The 20,823-nt window shown below is 31.3% G+C and overlaps 1 protein-coding gene across 1 annotated transcript in view; it reads left to right on the top strand.

The window, feature by feature from the left end:
* Positions 1-20,823, top strand: part of SI (sucrase-isomaltase) — a 101,747-nt gene that overhangs the window by 36,132 nt on the left and 44,792 nt on the right. Inside the window, exons 15-24 of the mRNA XM_007107987.2 lie at positions 3,338-3,509; positions 6,686-6,802; positions 8,697-8,851; positions 9,706-9,790; positions 10,568-10,624; positions 11,525-11,649; positions 13,633-13,721; positions 16,598-16,647; positions 17,604-17,774; positions 19,514-19,669. Coding sequence (XP_007108049.2) covers positions 3,338-3,509; positions 6,686-6,802; positions 8,697-8,851; positions 9,706-9,790; positions 10,568-10,624; positions 11,525-11,649; positions 13,633-13,721; positions 16,598-16,647; positions 17,604-17,774; positions 19,514-19,669 — 1,177 coding nt within the window. The remainder of the gene's footprint in view (positions 1-3,337; positions 3,510-6,685; positions 6,803-8,696; positions 8,852-9,705; positions 9,791-10,567; positions 10,625-11,524; positions 11,650-13,632; positions 13,722-16,597; positions 16,648-17,603; positions 17,775-19,513; positions 19,670-20,823) is intronic.

The following is a 20,823-nucleotide window of genomic DNA, read 5'->3' as shown; positions in this document are numbered from 1 at the left end:
TGGAGAGATATACCATGTTCTTGGGTTGGAAGAATCAACATTGTGAAAATGACTATACTACCCAAGGCAATCTATGGCAATCTATGGATTCACTACAATTCTTATCAAACTACCAATGGCATTTTTCACAGAACTAGAACAAAAAATATCACAATTTGTATGGAAAAACAAAAGACCCTGAAGAGCCAAAGCAATCTTGAGAAAGAAAAATGGAGAGATATACCATGTTCTTGGATTGGAAGAATCAACATTGTGAAAATGACTATACTACCCAAGGCAATCTATGGCAATCTATGGATTCACTACAATTCTTATCAAACTACCAATGGCATTTTTCACAGAACTAGAACAAAAAATATCACAATTTGTATGGAAAAACAAAAGACCCTGAAGAGCCAAAGCAATCTTGAGAAAGAAAAATGGAGCTGGAGGAATCAGGCTCCCAGACTTCAGACTATATTACAAAGGTACATTAATCAAGACAGTATGGTACTGGCATGAAAACAGAAATATAGGTCAATGGAACCGGATGGAAAGCCCAGAGATAAACCCATGCAGATATGGTCACCTTATTTTTGATAAAGGAGGCAAGAATATATGTTGGAGAAAAGACAGCCTCTTCAATAAGTGGTTCTGGGAAACCTGGTCACCTACAGGTAAAAGAATGAAATTAGAATACTCCCTAACAGCATATACAAAAATAAACTCAAAATGGATTAAAGACCTAAATGTAAGGTCAGACACTGTAAAGGTCTTAGAGGAAAGCATAGGCAGAAGACTCTGTGACGTAAATCACAGCGAGATCCTTTTTGACCCATCTCCTAGAGAAATGGAAATAAAAACAAAAATAAACAAGTGGGATCTAATGAAACTTAAAACTTTTGCACAGCAAAGGAAACCATAAACAAGATGAAAAGAAAACCCTCAGAATGTGAGAAAATATTTGCCAATGAAGCAATTGACAAAGGATTAATCTCCAAAATTTACAAGTAACTCGTGAAGCTCAATATTAAAAAAAAAAAACACCCAATCCAAAAATGAGCAGAAGACGTAAATAGACATTTCTCCAGAAAAAGATATACAGATTGCCAACAAACACATGAAAGGATTCTCAACATCACTAATCATTAGAGAAATGCAAATCAAAATTACTATGAGGTATCACCTCACACCAGTCAGAATGTCCATCATCAAAAAATCTACAAACAATAAATGCTGGAGAGGGTGTGGAGAAAAGGGAACCCTCTTGCACTGTTGGTGGGAATGTAAATTTATACAGCCAGTATGGAGAACAGTATGGAGGTTCCTTAAAAAACTAGAAATAGGACTACCATACGACCCAACAATCCCTCTACTCTGCATATATCCTGAGAAAACGAGAATTCAAAAAGAGTCATGTACCATAATGTTCATTGCAGTTCTATTTACAATAGCCAGGACATGGAAGCAACCTGAGTGTCCATCGACAGATGAATGGATACAGAAAATGTGTCACATATATACAATGGAATATTACTCAGCCATAAAAAGAAATGAACTTGAGTTATTTGTAGTGAGGTAGGTAGACCTAGAGTCTGTCATACAGAGTGAAGTAAGTCAGAAAGAGAAAAACAAATACCATATTCTAACACATATATATGGAATCTAAGAAGAAAAAAATGGTTCTGAAGAACCTAGGGGCAGGACAGAAATAAAGACACAGATGTAGAGAATGGACTTGAGGATACAGGGAGGGGGAAGGGTAAGCTGGGACGAAGTGAGAGAGTGGCATTGACATATATACACTACCAAATGTAAAATAGGTTGCTAGTGGGAAGCAGGTGCACAGCACAGGGAGATCAGCTTGGTGCTCTGTGACCACCTGGAGGTGTGGGATAGGGTAGGTATGAGTGAGAGGCAAGAGGGAGGTGATATGGTGATATATGTATACGTATAGTTGATTCACTTTGTTATACAGCAGAAACTAACACACCATTGTAAAACAATTATACTCCAATAAAAATGTTAAAAATAAATAATAAATAAAAAACCAAAAAAATGACGAGTTTCAATTAATTTATAGATTTCTATGTATTATCTCACAAAGTAATTCTCTAATAGAATGTGTTGCTTGTATATAAAAAAGGAGCGTGATACAAAACAAAGGAAGGGGACAATCATATATTGATTGCCTACTATTTTCCAGGCATAGTATAAGGACCTATAATGCTATAGTTAATAAAAACCAGATTCTGTGTCTATAAATTTTAAATTTTCTCATAATTAACTGTATTCAAGTTTTAATTCAAAACCATATTTGGTCCCAGATCATACAATGATATCAAAATTGTAGGGGCTTCCCTGGTGGCGCAGTGGTTGAGAGTCCACCTGCCGATGCAGGGGACACGGGTTCGTGCCCTGGTCCAGGAGGATCCCACATGCCGTGGAGCAGCTGGGCCTGTGAGCCATGGCCACTGAGCCTGTGTGTTGGGAGCCTGTGCTCCACAACTGTTGGGCCACAACAGTGAGAGGCCCGTGTAATGCAAAAAAAAAAAAAAAAAACCCAAAAATTTTATACAGTATCTTCATAGTGTTTGTTTACTTAAGAGAGCATTATATGTCATGGAGTATGAATAAATAAATTCTAGAAAGAAAAAAGAGCACTATAGTTCATATATAAGTAATATTATAGAAAAAGCACATGAGAATACTATTATACTTTTACTATGGTAATCTGGATAACTTTAGATACTGAATTAAACTTTTGTATCTTTTTTCTGATTATTTTCCAAATATGGAAAGAAATTGTCAACAACATTCAGGTACCAATAGTGGTGAGATGAATAATGCCAATATTTGTGGATGATGAACTTCTAAAAACAAAATAAAATACCTCTCAAATATATTAGTTTTATTTCAACATTGCTTGATAATATTTGAAAATGCAGATATTAAGGTATAATTAACATCACTGAACCACAAAAATGTGTATTGTGTTCAAGTTTAGATTACAATATTTTGTATTTTAAAGAGATTTCAATCGGTTTAAATCATACATTTTAAAAACAAATATTGAGTGGATACAAAAAGCACATGTTTAATTTGGTAAAGAATATTATTCAAAGTTTAAATCTTTTCTAGAAGATTTCTTTTCTCTGTGTTTGATCAGAATGTATTTAACGAAGTAAATATTTATAGCTAAATACAAAATTAATATAAAGTATTGATAAAATAGTTACAAATATTATGGCTTAGCTCTAGGAGCTGTAATACATGCACTGAAATTAAGATTTTAGAATTTATAAAATCAATATTATTTTAAAGTAAATGTTATTTATTAATTTGATTTTGTTTTTAGAGCTGTACAAAAAGTTTTTCCTAATAAAAGAAGCTTTATTCTCTCCCGGTCAACTTTTGCTGGATCTGGAAGCTATGCTGCACATTGGTTAGGAGACAATACTGCTTCTTGGGAACAAATGGAATGGTCTATTACAGGAATGCTGGAGTTTGGTTTGTTTGGAATACCTTTGGTAAGTGGTGTTATACCATGTTATTTATAAACACTGTAATTACAATTAATTTTGTAATATTATCATCAATAATTTTCAGTAAAATGATTAAAGGTATGTGACAGAAAATTTAAGTCTTTATTCCTAGGGAATTTATGAGGAAAATAAGATTGTGGATGATGTCTATAACACTCAAGCCATTAGAATGGAAAGATAGAATGAAGAAAATTCAATCAAATCCAACTAATTCATGAAACAAATGTCAGTATAAACAAAGCATAGAAAAACTTATATAATAAATATAAAGCACCATAGAAAATGGTAGGGGAAAATCCAAATTTGGGATAGTAATAAAAGTAAATATCAAAAGTCTAGATATATTTAAAATACTAGACTGTCAGTTTAGGTTAAAAAAAATAAAGCTCTTTCCTCTATTTAAAAGATAAAAAATAATGACAGAGAAAATTTTCAAATTTTTGAAGCAGAGAAAATTTATATATGCAATTCTAAACATAAGAAATCTGGTCTCTATATCTAGCAAAAAAAAGAACTATGTAATGTTGATATTCAACACTAAAGAGTGTCATTACATAACAAAATAAATGTAAAACATTTAGAAAATTATAGTTGTTCATGTATTCTTTCATATTCATTGAACCAAATGAAAACCATAAACAAACCAACAACAAAAAGCTAACACACACACACACACACACACACACACACATACCATCTTGAATTTGGAAAGTAAAAAAACACATTACCAAATGATTCACCAAAATAAACTGAATGGAAATGAGAGAGAAAAACCTTAAAACTGAAAGCTGACAATTGTACTTCATATCAGAACTGTGGGATATAAGCTAAATTGGTATTTAGAAGAAAAATTTTGACCTTAAATGCTTAGATTATAAACAGAGAAGGGTTGAATATTAATTAATGAAGGGCATGAATTAAGAAAATGGAAAAAGAAAAACAGAATAAACCTAAAGATGTAGGTAATGAAAATAAGAGAAGAAATGAACGCAATGAAAGCAATGTCTCTAGAGAAAAGTTAACAAAGTACAAAGGTGACGCTGAAAGTTTGAATAAAATAGACCAATACACGGCTAGTTTTGTGTAAAAAAAGCAGAAAAAAATAAGCAATTTTAAGATGTATTTCAAGGTAAGGTGTTATACAGTATAGCAACTAATTAATAAACAATAACCAGGAGTAAATATTCAAACTAAGTGTAGGACTTTTTGAGAGAAATTTTAATAACTTAGTAAATTAAAGATATACCATTTTCATGGAAAAGAAGTCTCAATATACTAAAAATATGCATTCTTCCCAAACTATTATCCAAATTCAGTGATAGTCCAATTTAAACTATACAGGGAATTTGAAGAATATAAAAGATTATTCTAAACTTCATATGGAAGACAATACAATTTAAAGAAGTAGAAAAGAGCAAAGTATTTGCCTTACCAGATAAAATAATAATATAACACAATGATACTTAACTGTGAATATTCAAATAGATTAATATTGCAAAATAGGACATGGGCCCATACATTAGTGGAAATTTGTTTAATGGTAGCACTATCACTGTAGATGAGTGAGGAAAGTATCAACCATTCATATGGACAATTGATTATCCATTTAAAAAATAAAATAAAATGGCTCTCTGTCTCACCTCATACCCAATCGATGTGTGAAAATTAAACATCTTAGAAGAAAATATAAGTGGGTAACTTTATGACATTAGGTTAAGAGAAGAATTTCATAAACAGAACACAGAAGGCACAAATAATAAAGACACATTAATTTGGTTACAACAAAAAGAAAACTTCTGTTCATCAAAAGTCTATTTTAAAAAGTTAGAAATAAAATGTTTCTACTACTGGAAAATTATATTTTCAATTCATATAACCAACAAATGATTAGTATTTAATTTGAAGAACATACTACAAATCTGTAGAAGGTAAAAACAATAGAAAAATTAGCAAAGGATATATACAAGCAATTCTATAGAAAGAGAAATCCATATGGATTCAATAAAAATATGAAAAAAATTCTCAACTTTCCTAGTAATCAGAGAAATGCAAGTAAAAAGTTTGGTAAGATACATTTAATATATATAGGTGATAAAAATTAAAAGTCTGGGGCTTCCCTGGTGGCACAGTGGTTGGGAGTCTGCCTGCCGATGCAGGCCACACGGGTTCATGTCCTGGTCCGGGAAGATCCCACATGCCGCGGAGCGGCTAAGCCTGTGAGCCATGGCCGCTGAGCCTGTGGGTCCAGAGCCTGTGCTCCGCAACGGGAGAGGCCACAACAGTGAGAGGCGCGTGTACCCCCAAAAAAAAAAAAAAAAAAAAATTAAAAGTCTGAAAATATCAGAAATTGACAAGAAAATGGAGCAATGGCAGCTTTTATGTACTGTGACTGTGCTTATAAATGGTAACAACCAGTTTTGATTAAACAATGTACTTTTCCAATAAATCAGGAAAATAATCCTATATATATATATTACAGAATAAGACTATATTTTACATATTCACAAAGAAACCTATATAGACACTTCATAGAAGCATATTTTATAGTGATGGGATACCATACGATAGAGAATTACAGCCATATTAACATAATTGAATCTCACAAAAGTAACACTTTGAGAAAAAATTGAAATACCGTGTAATGCATACAACACGCCATCTATACAAAGTTAATAAGCATGCAAAACAATGTTATATATTGTTTATAGATATATACTATTTAGAAAAATAAAGAAATGCTTGTAAACAGTAAATATTGATAGTAAGTTAAGGATAATAGTTTGTTGTTAGTTTTTTTTTTTCCTCTGGAGGGTCCTTGAAGGATGAGGAATGCAATTATATATGAGCATACATCTGGCAATTTTTTTATACTATTTTACTGCTACAGTAATATATTATAAATAGGAAAAGTCAAATCATAGGTGGTGAGTTTTTGATTAAGAAGCAACACATTTTAATAATACAATTTTAGCTTTATACATTCAATTAGTGGCAAGTAATGTGGCAAAAATGGAAAATAAACTTGGCCAAGGAAGAGTATATGAAGACAGTAAAACAAAAAGATTGTTAGTGCAAATTAATCAGCTGAGGCACAAAATGTGATGCTCTGGGCAAATCTGAGAAGGCTTACACTGTAAATAATAGATATGTATGTTATTTAGGTTGGAGCAGATATCTGTGGATTTGTGGCTGAGACCACAGAAGAGCTTTGCAGAAGGTGGATGCAACTTGGGGCTTTTTATCCATTTTCCAGAAACCATAATGCTGATGGATATGAGGTAAATGCCTCTTGTTCTCCATGTTTCAAAATAAAACATAATTTTAAACTTAAATTTATATCTATAGAAGATCTGGTCTGAAAGTTTGTAGTATAATTCATAAACAAGAGTTGGAAGTCCTCTTCTCAAGGTCTATAAATAGTTTGTATATATAAATATGATCAAATAAGGAAATCATGAGACATAGCATAAATATTTTATTTAAGCCTAAAGCATATACACATGTGTTAAATCACAATATTTTAAGTTAAGGACAAAGCTTTTTGAGACTGGATTCTTACATTCTAACAATATAAGTTCAGGTAACTTTCATTAAAATATAATATACTATTAAGGATTTCTAGTTTTTCTTTCATTAAATATACACAAGAAATTAAAGATACTTGCAAAGCAGTCTGAGGCCATAGTCTTTCTGTAATAGGTAAAACTGTAATGACAGGTGGGGAAAAAATAAAACTAACACTTTTAAAACATGCATCTGAACTGAGCATTCAGCGTGCAGTGGGCTCTCATAGGTATATTTCTCAAAGAGAATGAGGAAATTAGTTGAAAGCATTAAGTCAATTAAGTACGTGTTGGTTAAAAATTATTCACTGTGCACACACTGGGGCTTAATTCTCTTTGAGAAGAGGGACAACCACTCAGAGCTCAGCCTGGAAGGAAGCATGATAGTACAGAAGTAAAAGATATAAATTGGATATTCGTCACTTCCTAATCTACCTAAGTGATGCTTTAAGAAATTTGCATTCATGGGAGTTCCTGATATGAATTACATTATAATTTGTGTTCATTTCTGTCCTACAAAAAGCAGATGCCAAGAGACAATTAGACATGTTAGAGATTTATTGGTGAAGCACTTGTGGTGGATAAAGGAGAGGAAGCAGGAGAAAGTGGAGAGAGCCTTCAGATCACAATTCAGGTCTGAACCAGGTGAAGATGAAGGCAAAGAAGGTTTGATAGGGAGAGTTATATACTACAGCCCAGTTCTAAGGAAACTACCGTCCAGTAGGGAGTCCTCAAGGCAAAGTTGACCGCTGGGAGAACCCTGTATCTCCCTGGAATGGGCCTGAATAGTAGTCCCACCTTGCTCATTGATTTCCTGGAAGCAGCCAAAGGGAAATGTGGCTTTGAGGTAAATATGATGGTGAATCTAGGGAAGCAGTAGCTGGTTCCCTCAGTTAATTTTGTTACCCATAGCAGGAAATCTAAGCAGGTTTGCTCACATCATTACACCTTGGCTGAGAGAGTCAGCTAATCTAGCTTGGGCTCAGCAAGGAGTCTGCCCTTCAAGTTGTAAGCCTATAGGCTGGCCAGGCATCTCTGTTCCCTGTATCCCTTGGCTAGCAGGCCATTTGGGCTTATTGTTCTAATAGCAATGGCAAGGCACAAGGCAGCAAGTCCTCAGGCAAGCACATTTCCAGCCCTTACTTGAAGGTGTCACATGTAGTAAGACTCCATTGGCCAGAATATGTCATATAGCTGAGCACAAAGCCAAGTGGTGGGGAAGTACAATCCACTGCTAGAGGTAGGTGCAAAGTCACATAGCAAAAGTTGAGGGTACAAAGAAGCATGAAAATTGGGGCCAATAATTCAATCTACCACAAATAATAGAAGAGAAGAATGCTTTGTTAAAATAGTTTCCATCTTCTCTAAGTATGTATATTTAAATGGGAAATGTCCACTTTAAAGTAAAGTTTAATTAATATATATATCCAAATGAAAACATAAAAGTTAGAAATTCATATCCTTTGATAGTGAAATAGGAGTAATCTCAACTTTTTACAAACAAGATAAAATGTATATATTTTGGTTTTCAAAAATACATTTAATTTTTCTATTTTAATTTTCACTCATGTTTTAATTTCTTATTTCAATTCCTCTATTTATGCCACAGCATCAGGATCCAGCATTTTTTGGACCGAATTCTCTTTTGGTTAATTCATCAAGGCACTATTTGAATATTCGCTATACCTTGTTACCTTTCCTCTATACTCTATTTTATAAAGCCCATATGTTTGGAGAAACAGTAGCAAGGCCAGTTCTTCATGAGTGAGTACTGTGTTCAAGAATTTCAGTATCTTTCAAATTATATTCAGACATATGAAAAATGAATAGAGGTAAATCAAGATGTCAAGTAGATTTCTACTGCTTTTTCTTATATTTATGTAAATAAGTTGATTAACTGTGGAATGATAGTAGTAAATATAATTAATTTGGTGAATTGGGCAAGATTAATCTAGAAATGTGAGAATTGAATAGAACTTAAAAGGAAAAAGATATGTGGAATAATTTGAGAAATTATATCAATAAGCAATATTAAATATAGAATACTGAAAACATAATCATGTATATATTGTGAAAATCATCTAATTATAGATAGTGTATAGCATAGTTACAAAACAATGAATTGTGCTTGTCTTTGTACTTCTTGACCAAGGCAGGGACTTTCCTCAAGAAATGACTAAAGATCCTTTCAAATCCAAGTCAAAATGGGAGTTTATAAAGAAAAAAGTGTAAAAGGAGGAAAGTAGAATATGAAATATTTCTGGTACTTTATGAACCTATCTTACAGGAGAAAAATGAATTAAACAGAAGAGTTGTTTATTACAGATAAAAAGGAGCATTATCATATATGATGGATTTTTTTGAGTCCCAAATGAACTAATTTCCTCTCTCCCCCTCTCCCTCTTTTCTCCCCTCTCTCCCTTCCTTTCTACCTTCTTTTTTTGAGTGTCAGATGAACCATAAGGATGTAATAACTATAGATTCAAAATGACATATCAAATAAGTAAAATTAAAGACAATAATTATTCCCAGGGAAAAACTTAAAAGATAAACCAAATGAAGAATTTGGATAAACTTATTTTTTATCTTTGTATTGTAAATATTGTCATTGTTCTTAGGTTTTATGAGGATACTAACAGCTGGATTGAGGACACACAGTTCTTATGGGGCCCCTCATTACTTATTACCCCTGTCTTGAAACAGGTAGGATACAATTTTAATAAATTTATATTTTAATGGAAACTTTGTATAATCAAATCCACACTAAATTACAAAACATCTGGGTAATAAATGTTACTCAATAGACTGCTTCAACCTGATAAGTGTTAAATTGAATTCTAAAATGCAGAAGAAATTGTGAAAAATTATAAGTATATTAAGTAGATTTATGCTGTTCAAATATATAATATGTACTGGGTAGAAAAATGTTGTATAAAATTAGTATTCTTCTGAAAAGGAAAGGTTTATTTATGAAATCAAATCAAATCTTATAGTAATAACAAGGAATTCTCATTCAAGTAGACATAGACATTGAAATTTTGCTATATTGTAAATAAAGGTGAACTTGAAAACCAGTGGATCATATGAAAATGTTGAAAAATAGTCTAATGAGTTATATGGTTTTTATCTGTTATTTAAAAGTCTATATTCAGAAATATACAGAAATGAATGTTTTCACACTCACAATTACCATGTAGATTATAGCAATACAAATGCATGTATCCATTATTTTAGTTGCCACTTAAATTCATTTCATCTTTGCTTTAGGAATATTTTACATTATAATATCTAAAGCTAGTAAAATAGCCTTTTGATTACTATATATAGAAAATATTGGAGAATAACAATACAAAGGAAGTTTCTTTTCACTTCACTATGAAAATCCAACTTAACATTTGATGTGATTCTCTTCCATTACATATTGAAGTAAAAAATATATATCTATATATATCTATATATAAATTATCTTGTCTATTTTAGGGAGCAGATACAGTGAGTGCATACATCCCTAATGCTACTTGGTATGATTTTGAAACTGTAAGTAACCTTAATATAATAATAGATCACAAGTACATATTGCTCAACATCTGTACATGGAAACTTAACTCCAAACACACAGCATATCTTTTTTTCAGTAGTTCTGTTATTATTATAAAAAATAATAATTCCAAATTTTAATAATGTGGAAGAGTCTGTGCAGGTGTACATTTTGTTGCATGTGAGAAAGTATGTTTTGTTGCACATGATTAATATGAAGTTATATTCTTTAGTGTAAAGAGTTATCCATTATAAATTGTGGAAATAAAAGGTCGAGTAATTTTAAGAAGGAGTAGTAACTTATTTTAATAATTTCCCTATTTTACATATTCATCTTATGGCCAGAAGAATTGAGTATTTTAATCTTAAACATTTGTTTTTATATGGTATATTGTAATGCTTGGGAAAGATTTTCATCTCAGTCTTGAAAAGGCAACGTAGCAGGATTCATACACACAACCTATTTTTTTTTAATTGACCAAGACCTTCTGAGAATATTTATTTTAAAGGAAAGTATTTTGTAATGCACTTATATTTGCTAAGCAGACCCTTTATTTTTAGAAGAAATGATTTTTTAAAAACTCTTTCTTGAGACATGGTTAACTTTAAACCAAAATAAAGAGTAAAAAAATAGTGCTAATTAAGAATATTGTTAATTATTGTAGAAGGGAAAATGGATTTCTCTATGTTGATTTTTTTTGTGAAACCAAACTTATTTTTGCCCATATTTCATCAGTAAACTGAAAAAGAGTTTTCTTTAAAAGTTAGAAAATATGTTAATATTCACTAAGATGACACGAATTTCTCATAATAAGAACTATTTCTATGTGTAATTCTTGCAAAATGGGGTTTAAATTCTTTACAATAATGAAAAAAATATTTTTATCTTCCAAATATTAGGGTGCAAAAAGGCCATGGAAAGGACAACGTGTTGATATGTATCTTCCAGCAGACAAAATAGGATTACATCTTAGAGGAGGTTACATTATCCCCATTCAACAACCTGCTGTAACTACAACAGCAAGGTAAAATGAAAAGGCATTAACTGAAATCTGAAATATAATTCGTTTTAATGTTTCACATTTTTATAAAGAATCAAATATTGATACTTAGTTTTTTCACTAAGTATGAAAATATTGATACTTAGTTTTTTCACTAAGATATTTGATATACGTAAGGACTTCTTACATATAACCATCATGGTTATAAAAAGAAGAATCAAATTATGTATATTACTACAAACTTCTTGATTTAAAAAATAAGCATAGATTAGAAATTTTTTTCCTATGCCAAAATGTACTGACATTCTCTAAAGAATATGTGTAATTAAAGTGAATTGCTGATTCTTAATAAAAAATGAAGTATTAAGTAAGTTATATAATTGAGTAAAGTGTCAGTTGTTACATATCTGGATTTTCAATACATAAATGTCACAATGTTTTTCTTTCAGCTAAAACGTTTTAAGTTAATAAATGAGGTAGATATTTCTGTTAAGTAAAGAACAAGATAGAAACTAAGTCGTTCAGTAAGAATAAATTTTAGAACTATTTAGAAAAAAAGCAGAAACTTGAAAATTCTGGTGCTTTATCTTGCAACATACATTCTGGGTACATGGACAGAATGTGTCATATTGAATCTACGCATTTCCCCATATTCTACAACACCCCAATAGATATCTATTCCTTAATCTGCTGTATTTTCTTCATAACATTAAGAATATCTGGAATTATATTTTTACTTTTTCTTGTATGTAGTGTGTCTACTCCCCCAGACTATAAACTCCATGAAGGCAGACTTGACTTTTCACTGCTTTAGTCCCCAAACCAATAATAGTGTCAGCCTATTATGGAATAGGTTCCTGATTTTCTCTAAATATTTGTTGAAGGAACAAATTAATGAGTGAATGGATGTGTGTTAGTAACTTAATTATTTTTGTTTTCTAGAATTGATTACTTTCATATTGTAACTGTTTCATGACTATGTTCTCAAAATAATTGGTTATACTCTAGAGTGTATTGAACAAGACAAACATACACTTTGATGAGTGCATGTTGGAAGGAATATATTCTGTATAGAGCAGTTACCTGGACTGTATAGACTCATTTTAAGTTTAAAAACCTATAGCAATATATAACTAAAATAATATTCATCATGTTTCATTTCACATGATAGAATTAGCTTCATTTGTAAGACTATTAGAGATTCCACTTAGCATTTAAAATTTTATTTTGTAGTGCTTTTCATTGTTTTGTAACCTTGGTACACTGCAATTTAGGGTTAATGTGTATGTGGCAAATACATGTTGAATTGAACAATCATAAGATATATTTAATTTTGTTGTTTGAATTGAAATATTTTTATACCGTTTCAGTTTTGATGGTGTCTTGGCCCCCAAGGAATTCCATATTGTGTTTTTTTTAATTAATTTAATTAATTTATTTATTTTTGTCTGCGTTGGGTCCGCGTTGCTGTGCGTGGGCTTTCTCTAGTTGCAGTGAGCGTGGGGGGGCTACTCTTCATTGTGGTGCGTGGGCTTCTCATTGCAGTGGCTTCTCTTGTTTTGGAGCACAGGCTCTACGCGAACAGGCTTCAATAGTTTTGGCACGTGGGCTCAGTAGTTGTGGCTCACAGGCTCTAGAGAGCAGGCTCTAGAGAGCAGACTCAGTATTTGTGGTGCACAGGCTTTGTTGCTCCCCGGAATGTGGGATCTTCCCAGACCAGGGCTCGAAACTGTGTTCCCTGCATTGGCAGGCAGATTCTTAACCACTGTGCCACCAGGGAAGCCCTCCATATTGTATTTATTCCTTTCATTTATTTTCTAAGCATATGAATTATTTTTCTCATTGATAAATTACTAATAAGTATAGACATGAATTTTATTAATATCAGTGTTCTCATGTGAATGCAGAACTCCTACAAGTCCCTTATGTTGAAATGGATTTATTATAGGATATTTCACTATTATACACTTATTTTTAATCATATATTCACCCAAACTTACTGAACAGCCGAAATAACCCTCTAGGACTTATAGTTGCTTTAGATGAAGATAACGCAGCAAAAGGAGACTTTTTCTGGGATGACGGGGAAACTAAAGGTAAGTTTCAGACTGATATGCTTTTAAATGTTCATTTTAATGATGGGAAGTTTTGCCTTTATTATAAAATTGCACAAAAATGTCACAAGTTTTAATTTTTAATTGCTGTTTTTTATCTATCTTAAGATTTTAAGTTACTTTATGAAATTTAACATTGGTATTTAAATTATATATATATATATATATATTTTTTTTTTTTTTTTTTTTTTTTTTTTTTTTTTGCGGTACATGGGCCGCACGAACCCGTGTCCCCTGCATCGGCAGGCGGGCTCTCAACCACTGCGCCACCAGGGAAGCCCTTAAATTATATTTAATTACAATATTTGGTTTTACCTTTTGGTTTATCATAAAAAGTCTGACAAATATAAATATCTTTATTAGATTACTGTATAAAAATTAAAATAGTTAATAAATTCACAGATGTATAACTTGCATCCTATTTTCAACTATATTATATGATTATAGTGGTTAAAACTAAAGTTTTATTACTGTAAAATAAAACCAACATTAAGGTTTTAGTTAATTAATGTAGCAGGGGAGGGATAAATTGGGAATTTGGGATTAACAAATACAATACTATATATATAAATAGATAAACAACAAGGACCTAATGGATAGCACAGGGAACTATATTCAATATCTTTTAATGAACTATAATGGACAAGAATTTGAAAAAGTATATATATATATGTATAACTGAATCACTTTGCTTTACCTGAAACATTGTAAATCAACTATACTTCAATAAAAAAAAGCTTTAGTTATTTAATGTCAAATTATTTGAGATAAAGATTTTGCCATATAAATGTGTCACAATTTATTTCAATTATTAAATATCTTTTATTTAATTAGACCCAAATTTGAGAATTCAGTACACCAAGGGAATAAAAAGAGTCATTTTTGCTAATATTAAATTATGCCATAGAAAATTAATCTCTTTGAATTTACTTAGTTACAATCAGTCTCATAAATTTAAGGTTTCTTAATCTCATTTTTTAATAGAAGGCTCTTAAGTATGTGTTTTATATATGTATGTATAAAAAAATTATAGTTTACCTTCTATTATAGCTCACTACTTTTCATATATATTAAAGAATGCCCTATATGCCTTTGTATATAGTATATGAAACATCCAAATATCTCTAAATTAACCCCAAGAAATAGCCTATGTATTGGTGTGCTCTCTTACAGTTTTGAAAATATGGAACCTATGAAAAAAAATTCTGTTCTTTTTTAAGTCTTATCTCCTATGAATATGTAGATTACCACAATATATCTGCTCCACCAGATATATTGTCTTCCCCTTGTCAGTTGACGGTAATTTCATCTCTACAAGATGCCAAAAACTTTAGAGTTCACTTTTGTCTGTCACAACCTAGGAATTTCTCTTGGTTCCACCTTGATCTTGGTTGTCTCATAAACTCCACCATTATCATCACTACTTTTCATTTTAATTACTGCAATAGCTCCCTACCTGGTCTCTAGGTCAAGAGCTCTTGTCAATCCCCCTTTTTTACATTCTATTTACCAACCAGCAGATAGAGTAATCCCCTTAAAAGATGATTCAAATCATCACACTTCTGCTCAAAACCCTCTATCAATTCTCCATTTTGCTCAGTTAAGAGCCACAGTCTTTACCAAGACCTAGAGCATTCACTATGTCCTGTACATTTTACACACACACGCATGCACACACACAAACTGTGCCCTACCATTCTCCATTTCTCATTCTACGCCAGCACACCAGCCTTCTCCCTCTTTCTCAAATACCTTAGAGTCAAACACACTAGGGTGAGCTCTGCCCTGAGAATAGATTCAAAGCATTTACTACATAGAAATTCTGAAAGAGAGGATTCCAGCAGAAATAAATTGTTTCATAATCATCAGGTAAAGAATGTTTTTGAGATAATACCTCTATTGGTAGCATGTGGAACCTGATTTTCAGGTTCTTCTCATTTCTCAGATTATATAAATAGTTCCAAATTCATTCCTTTTTTTTACTTGCAAAATATTATATTGATAATTTAGTCATATAAAATGGTTAAAAATATGGAGTTATGATTTAGTCAGTCATTTAATATGATATCTATATACTGAAGTGTGTTAAAAAGTTAAAATCAAAATTTTCTGAATAATCAATCAAACACAAGACAATAAAACGACCTTCAGTTCGGGTTCTGATTCTATTTTTATTTCCTAGGATTAAAATTTTAAGTAAATTAATGTTATTCAAAGTATTGTATATAAATCCTAGTATTCCCTTTACATTTTCTACTCTGTTTCTTCCTAATTATTTTAGTTATAATCTTTAGTTTCCTGTTAAAGAAACATGTTGATAAAAAGTTATGTTACATTGTTACATATATGATGCAGAAAATAATTGTTTTCTTCAATTTTTCTCATTAAAGTTTATTTGAAACTTTAACGTCTCCACATTCACTCATTCTTCAAATAATGAAAAAACATGTTGAAAGATACAAACCAAAATTGTGGTGTGCCATGGCTTCCCAAAATAAACTGAATGTTATACAGGTTACTAAAAAGAGATAAAATATCATTCAAAAAATAGTTATAATTATATATATTTTACTACAAGTTTTGTGCTCTCTGAATTTCCAGAACTATTTTAGAAGTCTTTGAAAAATCAAACTTGGCAAAGATGCATTCATTACCTTACTTCCTGGGAAAATAAACGACCAAAATAATTTCATTTAAAAATAATTAAGAACCTTAATTTAAAAGAATAATCTGTTTAATTTGCTTCATTAATAAATAATATCTATTTTTTAAAAATTCCCTGTGTTGTCTAACTGTAAAAATAAAACAGAATTTAACATTACATTTTGATCTGATAACTTTTTTTTTCACCATTTCAGATACCATCCAAAATAGCAACTACATTTTATATGCATTTTCAGTTTCTAATGTAAGCATTCTCCTTGAACACATAGCTAAATATAATACCTTGTTAATGTCTAGATTGTGCCATTTCTTGGAATGATGTTACATTTCTCTCCAGAAATCAGTGGAAAGAAACAAAATAAATTGTTCAATTTAAATTATTAAATTATATATGAATTACCTTAAATTTTTATATTTCAATGTAATAGATGAGTTTCTGTTGATGAAATTGATGCACAAAAATCTTCAGACTTCTTGTAGCATTATGTCTGTTTTAAGGAATATGTCCTGGGCAAAAAATCTCAACATATTTGAAAATGTTTTAGTATACCAATCATAGCAGTGACTATCATGGATTTGGGGTGAAAATGAAAAAGCTATGCACAAGATTAAATTTTGAATAATTAGTAGCAATGCTTTTTGTAGAAGTTAGATTTCTTCATATATTCTTTTTTGCCAAAGATAATTTATTCTTCACCAATGAAGAGAATGAGATGGAAGATACATGATTTGCATCATGCATAATTTTTCTCTGAAAATAATTTTACAGCATGTATAAAAAACAATTTTAAAGAGTTACTAATAAGTGTATTTATATAGGGTACTTTGATGTGAAGAGCTGTTGGGAATGGAGGGATAGATGATTGGTTCTTTTCTTATTATACTATATTATTAAATACCAAATAATGCTATAATTTAATACTAAATTATTAGTATTATCAGCATAAATAAATTCTAAATTATGTGAGATGTAGAACATTTTATTAGAATTTTGGCTAATTCCTAAGCTCTCTTGTCTAGAGTTTTTCACTTAGCAATTTTCATAAAATATGTATTGGTTAATTATTTTTATTTAGTAAATACACTATAATTTATACATTTTTAGAACTATAAGATTTAATCAATATAAATACACTTGTTATTTCTGATTTGTATCTAATGACCTTCTGCTTGATATATAATATTATATACATTTTTCAGAACAAATTAGATATTATATGCACACATTCGTCATACCAGGAAGGAACCACTTTAGCATTTGAGACTATAAAAATCCTTGGGTTGATAGACACTGTTACAGAAGTTTCAGTGATGGAAGATAATCAACCAATGAGAGCTCACTACAATTTCACTTATGATACTTCCAACCAGGTAAATACAATCTTAATATATTTTAGTTATCACATACTCTCATATTTAACATTATATAACCATTCAGCCTCTTGGTTTTGTGATTTTTTTTTCTTCATTACATATCTTTCTTTTCTTTCCTTTTGCTGGCAATATTCCATTTTAGTTTATCTCAATTTATGTTGAGATATCAACCTTAAGGTGAATTGATACTACTTCTCCCTCTCTATTTAATTTTTTCTTGGATATCACTTATGTATGCTTTTCTAATATTTTTTCTGATACCATTCTCCTACCCTGAACTCTTACTTACTGCATACGATAAAGAAACTAAAAGTTTTACCTTTCATTTAAGACTTCTTAAGATAATGATTGAATCCATTTCTTCAATTCTCTCTACTTCTCCTTTCATGAACTCCCTTTGTCCTCAATATATCTTGTACTTCTCTTTCAAATTTTTGTTTACAGTCTCCCCTTCTAGTAGTCCCTTTCTTATCCTCGTTCTTGCCTTGTTTAACAAGTGTACTAGAGAGGGAAAGGGAGTAACAGAATTGGGCTCAAATTCCAGCCCTGCAGTCTGTGCATTTAAACACAATTAATCTCTCGTTATCTCAGCTTCCTCATATGTAAAATGTCATATTTAATCATAATGTTGGTTCAGGTAAAAAATTAATTATTGAAAATGTTAGACAAAAATAATTTAAAACATGGAAGTGATTTTTATTGGCATTTACATTTCTACCATTCCTATATTCCTAAATATTAGTAATGTTAGCATAACTTCTAAATTGAGATGTAGGACATTTTCTTAGAGGACTTTTGTCTAGCTTCTAAGCCCTCTGGCCCAGACTTTTTCACTTAGGAATTTCCATAAAAATATGTATTGGTTAATTATTTTTATTAGTAAATACACTATAATGTATATATTCCTAGGACTGTAAGAACTAATCAATATACATTTAAATAATACAGGCTTATTGAGAACTTTATGACTCTAACAAAGATTATCAAGTGGGTATAATACAAAATTGTTTTATTATATGTTTTTACAATCCCAGTTTATATCTGTTTCTATTTTTATGCTAATATGAATATTTACAAAGACACTTGTAGATACATCTTTCTAATTCTCCTGTGCTTGGACACTATCATTTCACTTTTTTTTCTTTTTGCATAATACCATGTTATCTCCTCTGTAACTTGTCCCTCAAATATTATAAGCAGTGGATAAAATTAGGAAAATAAATAAATAATATTCCCCTCCTCTGACTCTGGGAGCCTCCAAATCAATCAAAGTGGTCAACATTTTCTTGCCTTTTTCTTCCTTGAGGGAACTAATATTTATTTCATACCTGGTATGCCCCAAGCATTATGCTAGGTGTTTTAAATTTCACAGATAATTTATTCATTATCCCCATTTTACAGGGGGAGGAAATTGAAGATAAAACAGGGTAGATAATTTCCCCAGATTCATGAGCATTAAGTATCAGAACTGATAATTGAACACATCTGGATTTAAAGATAATGTTTTCCATCAGTATTTTATAATTTCTTATAGTTTTGAGTACTGTCTTGTGATTCTAGCTATTTCAGTGGCATGCCATCTTTTCTCTTTTCTATTCTTTCTTTTAGTATTATATTAAAATTATTAATGATTTGATTTGAAGAATTGCTGTGGGGTTGCTGCATTTTTAAAATGTTAAGTATTTTTAAATTGTCCAGTGGTCAGAAATATTTTAATGTTTTCTTTCTCTTCAAAGAATCTACTAATTTACAATCTCATGTTTAACCTTGGAAGAAACTTTACTGTTCAATGGGATCAAACTTTCTTGGAAGCTGAAAAGTTTACTTGTTATCCAGATGCAGACACTGCAACTAAACAACGCTGTGAAGAACGTGGCTGCTTATGGGAAACGGTAATAAGAATTTTAATTATTCATGATATGGCTTTCACATAAACATTTCAAAGTAAACCATACATATTATAATTTTAATTCTACAGCATATAAACTAAATTCAGCTAGAGAAGCATTTGGAATTTGAAATTAGGACTTCTAATAGATAATTTATCTTTATCTTAATTAATTCTCCAAAGACATAATTTAATAAATTCCAGACTAAATGGACGTGTAAGTTGCTTTCCAGGCATTTTGGATAGTGTTACTTTATTTAATAAACTAGAACTCTATTTGTTGCACTCTGTTAGATGTTAGTTGTGGCTGACTAGCTTAATTGAGCAAGGTATTATGCCAGTAGGGAGCAGTCTTTCAAAAGCATTGTCTCAAGTTATTAAAATTTCTGAAATTGATTGATGGGCTGTATCTGTTCCACTAAGAGGTGACAATTTCTGCCAGTAATTTTGGTCAGACTTTCAAGAACAGGGCTTCCCTGGTGGTGCAGTGGTTAGGAATCCTCCTGCCAATGCAGGGCACACTGGTTCGACCTCTGGCCCTGGAAGATCCCACATGCCGTGGAGTAGCTAGGCCCGTGCGCCACAACTGCTGATCCTGTGCTCTAGAGTCTGGGAGCCACAACTACTGAGCCTGCATGCCACAACTACTGGGGCCTGCACACCTAGATCCTGTGCTCTCAATGGGAGAGGCCACCACAATGAGAAGACTGCACACCATAGGGAAGAGTAGCCCCCACTCGCTGCAACTACAGAAAGCCAGCGTGCAGCAACAAAGATCCAATGCAGCCAAAAATAAATAAATAAAATAAATTAATTAAAAAAAAACTTTCAACAACAATGATGGTCATTGATAGTAGACGTTTTTACAGAAAGGGATATGGGAAAAGTCCCCTCTTGCTACACTTGTTTTATTTTTTAAATTCTGAACTTTTGGTTACATCATTGGGTTTTGTCAGCAAAAAAAGAAATTATTTCATATAATAAATAAATTAAATGCATGTGTTATAACACTGAGAAGAGTCTAGACACATCTGCCAGCAACTTCCCAGAAATGTCTGCACTTATATGAGGGAATATATAGAATCTCTGCCACCAGAGAAATGGCCCTCATTCCTCTCATTGCTTGATAAAGTAGCATAATCTTTACCACTACGAAAG

This window comes from Physeter macrocephalus, chromosome 1 (genome assembly GCF_002837175.3).
Source record: "Physeter macrocephalus isolate SW-GA chromosome 1, ASM283717v5, whole genome shotgun sequence".
NCBI lineage: Eukaryota > Metazoa > Chordata > Mammalia > Artiodactyla > Physeteridae > Physeter > Physeter macrocephalus.
Note: the sequence above shows the minus strand (reverse complement) of the source record. Positions and strands in the feature narration are given on the sequence as shown.